Raw genomic sequence first — 9,794 nt, 5'->3', positions numbered from 1 at the left:
AAGAGAAGAAGAAGAAGAGGAGATCGAAGATCGGTAAGAAGATTTTTTGGGTTTGTTAATTAGATTGATTTTTTGATGGTTGGTTTTAATTTTTTGAAGATTTTTTCGGTTTGAGTTTTTGAAAATATTTTCAAAAACTCAAACCTGCAGAACTGCACCATGGAGATCGAAAAGAAGAGGGAGATAGTGAGAAAATGGAGAAAAGGGAGAGCTCATGGAGAAAAGAAGAGAGCTAGCTAGAGAGAGAGAGTAAAGAAGAGAAAAGAAGAGAGGGAGTGGCCATGGCAGATCCATGGCAGATCTGCACTACCGTGCAGAGAAATTCCCAAAAAAAAAATAATAATAATTTAATTAAAAATTAATTTTAATTAAAAAAAAAAATTCCAGAAAAAATTAAAAAAACGAAAAATTAATTTTTTATTTAATTTATCAATTTTCTGACGTGGCAGTTTTACCACGTCAGGAAATTTTCTGACGTGTGGGACAGTGGAACGTCAGAAAATTCTGACGTTTTACCCACTGGCACGTCAGGAAAAAAATTTTCCTGACACCTATGCTTCTGACAATCGACGCACGTCAGAAGCGCCACGTCAGAAAAAATTTCTGACGTGTCAGACACCCCAACACGTCAGAAAACTCACGTCAGAAAAAAATTGTTTTTTTGTAGTGATAGGACCTGGCATAAAAACGTATTGTGTACCCTCCAATAACAGCTTGCCACATCAAATTGGAGCACCAAAATACTTTAAGCTGAAAACATCATATCACACAAAACCTATTAACCAAAAATCTTGAAGTTCTTTTCATATTCTTCATAGCCCAATCTGGTTGAAGCTTAGTTTGCAATTTTTAAGCTAAACCATTGAATAGAACTGTTATTTTGAGTGGTGGTCCGATCCTTACGTGCCTATTATAGTGTTTTATTTAAGGCATTATTTAAACGATTTTGAAATTGTTTTGGGTCTATTTTAGTGCTTTTTCTTTTTTAAAGCTCTAGTGTTTTAGAAGAAAGCCATATCTTTATTCCACATTACAATTTAAAGGTAATTTTAAAAGCCATATTAGTTTTTAAAAATCACCATTGGATCAAAATTCAAGTATAATTCATCTAAAATTTAATAGTGATTTTAAAAGCCACATCAGTTTTAAGAGAATAAAACTATGATCCCTAACATTACTTATAAAAAATTAGATTTAAATACAAATACCCCATGATGAGAAAGACAAAAACCCTAAAGTAAAGATAAACCTTATACCAAAATGATGTTGTTTTGGTGATTTTTTTTTTGTTTATATATACATATATGATACCAAGGGGTGATGGGATGAAGCATGTACCAATAATGATATAATTGATAATGATACGCAGAAAATTATCAAAGGAAAATTTTAAGAGTAAGCGCGAAATTGGAGCAGATAAAGGAGTAATAATAACAAGATTTAATAATTGCAAATTTATTAATAACTCAGAAGATAACACTTACAGAAGTAATAACTGGAAGGAATACAAGGAAAGGAACTAAAACCAAAGCAAGATACAAAAACAGAGAGCAAGGCAAATGCAGAATGAGTTTAGTGTTTGGCTGAAAACTTCTGCCTTGCAATGAGGAGGAGACTCGTCTTTTATTGAGGAATTATAATAGGTAAAAGAAAATTTACAATAAGAAAATTAACATTGTATTGTCAGCATACAAAAGACCAATAGTAAAGGGCAGAGCAGCAATCTTCAATAGTGAAAAGTAGAACAGCAGTCTTTGATAGTAAAAACAACAATAATGTCTTCCGAAGTGGCATCTTTAATAGTGAAAAGTAAAGCAGCAGTCTTCAATAATAAAATCAGAGCAATAATACGAAGCAGCAAGCATCTCCAATAGTGAAAAGTAGAGTATTGATAATGGCTTTAGCTGTAACACCCCTGTTCCAAATGGTATGATATTGTCTACTTTGGGCCAAGCCCACACAGTTTTATTATTGGGTTTACCTCCAAAATGCCTCATACCATTTAGAGAGAGTATATTCCATATAAACACATCATCTTTTTCATGCCTAGGCAATGTGGGACGTTACAATCACCCCCTCTTAGGATCCAGGGTCCTCGTTGGCGACCTTCATGGGGCTTGTGCACACTCCCCCCATCTCAGGCTGAGCTATGACTCTGATACCATATGTAACACCCCTGCTTCAAGTGGTAAGATATTGTTCGTTTTTGGCCAAGCCCACACGGTTTTATTATTGGGTTTACCTCTTAAAGGCCTCATACCATTTAGAGAGAGTATATTCCATATAAACACATCATTTTTTTCATGCCCAAGCAATGTGGGACGTCACAATCACCCCCTCTTAGGACCCAGTGTCCTCACTAGCGACCCTCATGGGGCTTGTGCATGCTCCCCCCATCTTAGGCTGGGCTATGGCTCCGATACCACTTGTAACGACCTAGGGAAAAGCGCTAGCCATATCTGCGCTATCACCCTAAAATGACTAGTCAATTTGGAGCTTTCCTAGAATTTATTATAAAACCCAGTTTCACCTAGTAACTAGGCAATGTGGAATTTAGCACTCATGACGATCTTTATAAACCACCCACTCTATGTGGGCTTCTTCTCATCTTCCCAATATGAGACCGAGGTGTTACATCAGCAGTATGAGCAATTGCAGTAGTGGAAGACATAGCAATAATAATGTTACAGATCTTCAAGTCCAGAAAAATAATCATCAGGGCCATAACCAGAATTCCCAAACCATTCCCGTTTGGGATCAACAATAGCTTTAGAACTTCAGAATCTTCTTCACCATCTTCATCAGAACTATCATCGAGCGATTTCAAAAAGGCTTTTAATATCTCCTTTTTCTTAGAAGACTTTTCCTTCGAAGAACCAGAGGAAGTAGCAACAATAGCAGTATCAGCAGCAGTGATCTCCTTGAGAGTAGGAGAAGATAAGAAAACACTGGGGTTACTAGTTTAGCAGCAATATTAGAAGGTGAAACTTGGACTTTTGGCATCTGGGCCAATTTTTTAACGATATCAACAATAGCATTAGTCTGTGGGAATTTGTCCCACCATTTAACATACCAATGACGATCTAGTTTGTCACCAAATATTGAACTGATCATTCTGCATTTTTTGCATACTTTCATATACACTTATTTTATGTATCATTATCAATTATGTCATTATTGGTACATGCTTCATCCCATATATATATATATATATATATATATGAATTTTTTCAACCTCTATCTTTATTTTTTTTATTTGGGTAGAAATGATATAATTGAGTAATGTACCCACATAAATTTTCAACATTTAGCCATCCCTATAGAAGTTAAACACAGGAAGAATTAACAATAATTAATATGACGTTTCAACTAATTGTTCAAATTTGAAGAGAAAGAAAGAAGTCACCACCTCTCAATAATAAAACAAAAATTTGCAACAAATAGAACATATAACATCTTATTGTATCAAATCAAGTAAGAACTTTAAAAAGCTTCAATGTAAGGGGTACGTATATGAAAATAAGATTGAAGGCATCATTTGTGGAATACAAGGCTAATATGATGATATATATTATAAGTTAACCACAGTTTTTCATACGCTATTACGTAGCGCAAGGCATTTATTACTAAAAAGCAAGGAAAACACGTCGCAAAACAAAGCATCACATGTCTATTAGGATGGTTTATGGGATCTTTGTGACTTCAGCGAGGCAGTTGTCTTCGAACATGAGTCCCATTATGAAACGTAGCGGGGATTCTGGATTAAGTCGCTTAAGCCTGCACTTATAATAGTAAACCTTTTTAAGAATAAAAAGTATTATATATTCATAAAAATAATAGGGATCCAACTTTTTTGCCCAACAAAAGTCCAACTTTTGCCTTATTTATTTTTAAAAAATAAAATAAAATAAAAAATGAAAAAAATGTTTGAAGCAACCCTATCTATTTTTTGTCTTTCTTTTATTTGGTATTTTTTTAAAAATGAAAAATGGTATTTTTTTCATAATAATGTCATTTTTTTTAAGAAAATGTCATTATTATGAAGAAAAATACTATTTTTCATTTTTTTTAAAATACTAAATAAAAGAAAGACCAAAAATAGATAGGGTTGCTTCAAACATTTTTTTCATTTTTTATTTTATTTTATTTTTTAAAAATAAATAAGGCAAAAGTTGGACTTTTGTTGGGCAAAAAAGTTGGGCCTTTAGCATTTCTCTAAAAATAAACCAAAGAAAAAGATACTTCATTAGTAGATTATGTTAACTAAAAATGAAGTAAAATTCCTTAATTAGTCAATTGATTTTCTAGGGAGTTTTAAATTTTTAGTAGAACACACACACACATGTATATATATATTGTGCGTTATGATGTTTTATTCCCTTGGAGAAAGAAAAGAAAATAAAGTTGTACATATTGAAGATCGAGGTTAAGGAAACTCACTTGTACGTAGTTAAGGAGAAAATAATGAACGAAAATCGTTATGACTAGAGCTAGCTTGGCCAGGTCACTTTCAGGACAAGATCTGCTTCCTGCTCCATAGGGAAGGAAAGTCCCTCCTTTGGCTTTTATCTTCTATTACAATCGAAATAATTACTCAATTATTTTGAGAAATATCTCAAAGAAATTAAAAAAAAAAAAAAATATATAATATGTACCAAATAATTAGAAGAAAAAAATGTTTTACATATCTAAGCATACCACTTTCATCCCATCTTGACGGATTAAAATCTTGTGGGCTTTCATAAATGTCAGGATCCATATGAACAGTTCCGAACCAAACCAAAACTTTCCATCCTTTTGGTATTATGTGACCTGAAAATAAATAACTTTTGCATGATGACCCATATTATAAATAAGAGGAAAATAAAAAGTTAGAAAATACTGGCCATGTCTGATTACCATTCATGCTAATATCGACTTTCGCCTCTCGAAATAACCCTATGACACTTGTGTGCAACATCTCATCAATTACCTATATCATGAAAAGATAGGTGTTTGCATAAGGGTTAGTAACAACGCCATACAAGGTCATGAAAAAATGTAAAATCAATCTGTACTTATAATTTGCATCCGTGTAAAATTAGTCCTTGTGATTTGAATTTGATAAAATAGATTTCTATGGCTTACTTCTCTATAATGGAGCATTCCAGAGAGGGTCGTTCGCTAGTCTGTTCGAATGGGACTACAAACGGATAATAAAAGTCATGTTTTTTTTTGTTTTTTTAGTTTTTTTTTTTATTGTCTACAAACGAAGAAATGTTTCGACGCAGATTTGTTAAAATTGACTTATTTCATATTATTATTAGGGTTAGGAGTTCGGGGGCCTATAAATACATGTTTATAGCCAAAGAACGCAACTTTTATATATTTTGTCAGTTTTTTAACAAAAAGGCTCAGAGTTTGAATTTTTTCTATATTTTATCTTCAAATGTTAGATGGATTCTATGTTTTGAGAAGAATTCTTTAGATCCTTGATAGACTCAATATTTTTAAGACAGATTGCTTCGTACTTGCTGTTTGTATTTGTGACCCACAACGTCAAGCTGCATGCATCAAAAAGCTTTTATGTAAAGGATATAAATAAGATCGAAGGCATCTCATCTTTTGAAATATACATAGCTGATGCGATATTGTATGTAATAAGTTAACAATTTATTCATACACAATTAATACATAGTGCAAGGCATTGATAAGTAAACTAAGTATGCTCAGCACTAAAAGATGTAGCAAAACAAAGCATTACACGTATTAATTGCGGTGGTTTACGGGATTTTTATGACTTCGGCGAGGCAGTTGTCATCGGTCATTGGTCCTTGTGAGTAACGTAGTGGGGATTTTGGATTAACTCGCTTGAGCCTGCACTCATAATAGTCAATATTTTTATAAAAATCACCCCCAAAATAATAATAATAATAAGAATAAGAATACCTCGTTTAGTAGATCATGTGAACAAAATTTCAAATTTTATATATATATATATATATATATATATATATATTGGAGAAAGAAAAGAAAGGAATGTCGCTCATATATTTGTTAAGGGTTGAGGAAACTCACTCGTAGTTAAGGAGAAAATAATGAAGAAAAATGGATATGATAAGCTTGCCCAAATCACTTCCAGGACAAGATCGGCTTCCTGCTCCAAAGGGAATGAAAGCCGCTGCTTTGGTTTTTATATTCTATTGCAAGAGAGATAAATTAAGATTCAATTATTTCAAGAAATATATAAATATAGGCTAAAGGAATAATAATAATTAAAAAACAAAAACAAAAACAAAAGGTATAAAACGTAACGAATGAGAAAAAATAAAAAGTTTTACAATCTTTAACAATAGAAAGTGTAGAACAGTAATTAAAACACCTAAAAGAAGAAAAAGCTCACCTAAATTCTTTACCTCTTACGATTAAAGAAAAACTAAAGTGTCTTTTGATCATCAAACAAAATTGCACTATTCTTGTGACATCCGCTCTTTATATATATATATATATATATATATATATATATATACCACTTACATCCCATCTTGACGGATTGAAGTGTTGTGGATCTTCATAAGTTTCTGGATCCATATGAACAGCTCCAGTCCAGGCCAAAACTTTCCATCCTTTTGGTAAGGTGTAGCCTGACAACAAATAATTATTAATTACTTTCTCCTTATTGATGAGCCATAAAATATATTAATTTGTGATGAGGGAAACATTGGGCATGCATGACTAATTACGTACCATTGATGCTAACATCTGCTTTTGCCTCTCGGAATAGTGACAAGATATTTGTTTTGCGCAACATCTCATCAATTGCCTATATATATATCATCAAAGATAGGAGTTAATATTCTGCTTGCTACATGTATTAATGAGCATTGAATTAAGCTTCTGTCATGAGGGTTAGTAACACAACCCAACATTTGGAGTCCCCTTTGTTTTATGGATCATTTGATCGATATGAGACATTTAGATTTGCACAACTTTTTGGTAGCATTAATATATAGGATATGATTTATTTATTATTTATGGTTATTTTGTTGTACTTTTATTTGGTGATAGTACGTATCTTGTTCTCCAAATTATTATTGGTGATAGTATCTACACCACTATAAAGGTTAGAATACACCTTTTTTTTTTCTTTTTTTTTGAAACGTTATTTTGGACCCCTGAACTACCATTCCTTTTGACATGCCCCTCTCAATCTTCAAAACCACTCACTTTGGACCCCTGCACTTTCAATTTCTATCACTTTGGACTCCTCCGTTAGATTGTAAAAGTTAAAAGTTAGACAATGACGTTTATACCCCTCACTTTTTATAAACTTTCAAATTTATCCTTAATTTCAAATTAAAATTTTTTTAAAAAAAAAAATCATAAGGTGACCCACAGTTGGGCCACCTTGTACCTTTTTTTCAATTTTATTTTTCATTTTTTTTCAATTTTTTCTTTTTTAATAGAAAGAAAATTGAAGGGTGATTTTGTCTTTTTAAAAGTTTTAACGGTAAAAATTGACGGAGGGGTCCAAAGTGATAGAAATTGAAAGTTCAGTGATCCAAAGTGAGAGGTTTTGAAGTTTGAGGGGGGCATGTCAAAAGGGTGGTAATTTAGGGTGTCCAAATTGAAGTTTCCTTTTTTTTGGGGGGAAACTTCACTAAGGCCCCCTGAACTTCCGGCCGATTTTGCAAACCCCCCCTGAACTTCAAAAACTCTCATTTTGGACCCTTAAACATCTATTTTCTCTCACTTTAGACCCCTCCGTCAGTTTTCAACGTTAGATTTAACGGTTTAAATTTTTTATACCCATTATACCCCTCGTTAAAACTACACCGTTTTGGATCCCTAAAAATTACAACTCACCCAGCCCAAAATGACGTCGTTTTGGACATTAATTTTTTTTTTTAAAATGTTATAATTAAAAAAAAAATAAAAATAAAAAAATAAAAAAAGGAGTAATATCAGGGTGGCTCCAGCCACCCCTTGGCCAAAATGGGGTGGCCGGACCACCCCATTTTGGGCAAGCCCGATCCTTCTCCCCCTTTTTTCCATTTTTTTTTTCTTTGCTTTTTTTTTAAAAAAAAAAAATTTAATGCCCAAAACGGTGTCGTTTTGGGCTGGGGTGGGTGCTGTAGTTTTGGGCATTTTTGGAATTTCAAGTGGGCTGGGTAGGGGTATAATGGGCATTTAACAATGAAAACTAACAGATGGGTCTAAAGTGAGAGAAAATGGAAGTTTAAGGGTCCAAAATGAGAGTTTTTGAAGTTCAGGGGGGTCTGCAAAATCGGCCGGAAGTTCAGGGGGCCTTAGTAAAGTTTCCCTTTTCTTTTTTTTTTTGGAAAAACTTTACTAAAGACCCCCGAACTTCCACCCGTTTTGAAATACCCCCCTAAACTTCAAAATCTCTAAATTTAGTCTCCTGAACTTTCAATTACTCTCAATTTGGACCCCTCCGTAAATTTTAGCCGTTAAAAATACGAAAGAAAAAAAAAAGACCAAAATATCTCTGTTTTTGTATTTTTAAAAATAAAAAAAACGTTTTGAAAGTTAAAATTTTATACAAAAGTCAAGGGTATAAATGTCATGTAATGTTTAAAATCTGACAGAGGAGTCCAAATTGAGAGCAGTTGAAAGTTCAAGGGACTAAATTAAGAGATTTTGAAGTTTAGGGTGGATTTATCAAATCAGGTAGAAGTTCGGGGGTCTTTAGTGAAGTTTCCCCTTCTTTTTTTTTGTTTTTTCCAAATGAATTTGGCGTTTGGTTTATAAGTGTTGGAGCACATTTTTGGATGACCGAACTAGTCAATGGATCGGTTGCAAGACAAGGAAAAAAGTCATCGGAGGAACTGGGAACACCAATAATTAAGTTTCAACCATTCATTTCATCTTATTTGCTTGGTGTTAGAAATGTAATACATAGCATTGATAGCAGAATATAATACGATACCTCACATGCACTGAAAACAAGATTTGATGTAATTGTTCCCTATGCATATTTGCTATTGGGTCTCCAACATTTCTTCTCTCAATGGTTGAGCATGCTACTAAAGCGATACCCATAATATCCAGAGTCTAAGTACTTCCATACTCATAGAAGACCAGAAAGGGAAAGTATTTTCACTCACAGAATGCTGTAAGATTTTCTACGCACCAAAAACATCAAATTAAACCAAAAACTTGGTTTCCCAGCAGTTGCTTTTGCACATTTAAATAGTGTTAGCATAAAGAACATGTTTAAGGTGCGCTTATTTTCATTTCTTGTGTGGAGTAATGTTTGACCATTATATTACAGATATTTGTGTCAAGGAGCTTAAAAAGTACTTTTTTAATCATATTATTTTTGCAATATGTGGACTAGTCCAAGTCAAAAAAACATCAACAAAAGAATGAAGAAGCCAGAAAAATCCATACCTTTGCAAGATATTCCATCCGTTTAATATCCGTAAGGCTCAATCCTTTCTGGGTAGATGGTCTTCTCTTCATGATCTCCTGTTGTTCTTCCTGGAAAATGAAGTAAACAATTGCTCATATCAATGGGCATCCACATGAATATGGGGATTTGAATCCATGATGTTTAGTTTCAATACAATATGAATAGCATTTGAGGTTTAAACAAACACCATCCATCCTCTTTAATTAGATTATTGCACACGCACACAACTATATATATATATATACCTTGGCCTTTTTAAGGGCTTCAGGATGTTCTGATAGGTGTACTATTGCCCACAATGCACCCATTGCCGAGCTCTCAAAACCAGCCGAAAAGGAAATGAGTATCAAATTTACGATATGCTCATCCTCCAATTTGT

The 9,794-nt window shown here is 33.2% G+C and overlaps 1 protein-coding gene across 1 annotated transcript in view; it reads right to left on the bottom strand.

The window, feature by feature from the left end:
- Window positions 1–1,726: 1,726 nt before the first annotated feature.
- The window catches only part of LOC132162420 (beta-amyrin 11-oxidase-like), a 10,621-nt gene continuing 2,553 nt past the window's right edge, over window positions 1,727–9,794 (bottom strand). Inside the window, exons 3-10 of the mRNA XM_059572661.1 lie at window positions 9,661–9,783; window positions 9,394–9,483; window positions 6,727–6,802; window positions 6,517–6,623; window positions 6,058–6,179; window positions 5,767–5,856; window positions 2,636–2,957; window positions 1,727–1,822 (exon numbers count right to left, since the gene is read on the bottom strand). Of these exons, the coding sequence (XP_059428644.1) occupies window positions 1,727–1,822; window positions 2,636–2,957; window positions 5,767–5,856; window positions 6,058–6,179; window positions 6,517–6,623; window positions 6,727–6,802; window positions 9,394–9,483; window positions 9,661–9,783 (1,026 nt within the window). The remainder of the gene's footprint in view (window positions 1,823–2,635; window positions 2,958–5,766; window positions 5,857–6,057; window positions 6,180–6,516; window positions 6,624–6,726; window positions 6,803–9,393; window positions 9,484–9,660; window positions 9,784–9,794) is intronic.

Source organism: Corylus avellana, chromosome ca9, assembly GCF_901000735.1.
Source record: "Corylus avellana chromosome ca9, CavTom2PMs-1.0".
Classification (NCBI taxonomy): domain Eukaryota; kingdom Viridiplantae; phylum Streptophyta; class Magnoliopsida; order Fagales; family Betulaceae; genus Corylus; species Corylus avellana.
The sequence above is the reverse complement of the archived record's forward strand: the minus strand, read 5'-3'. Positions and strand labels throughout refer to the sequence as shown.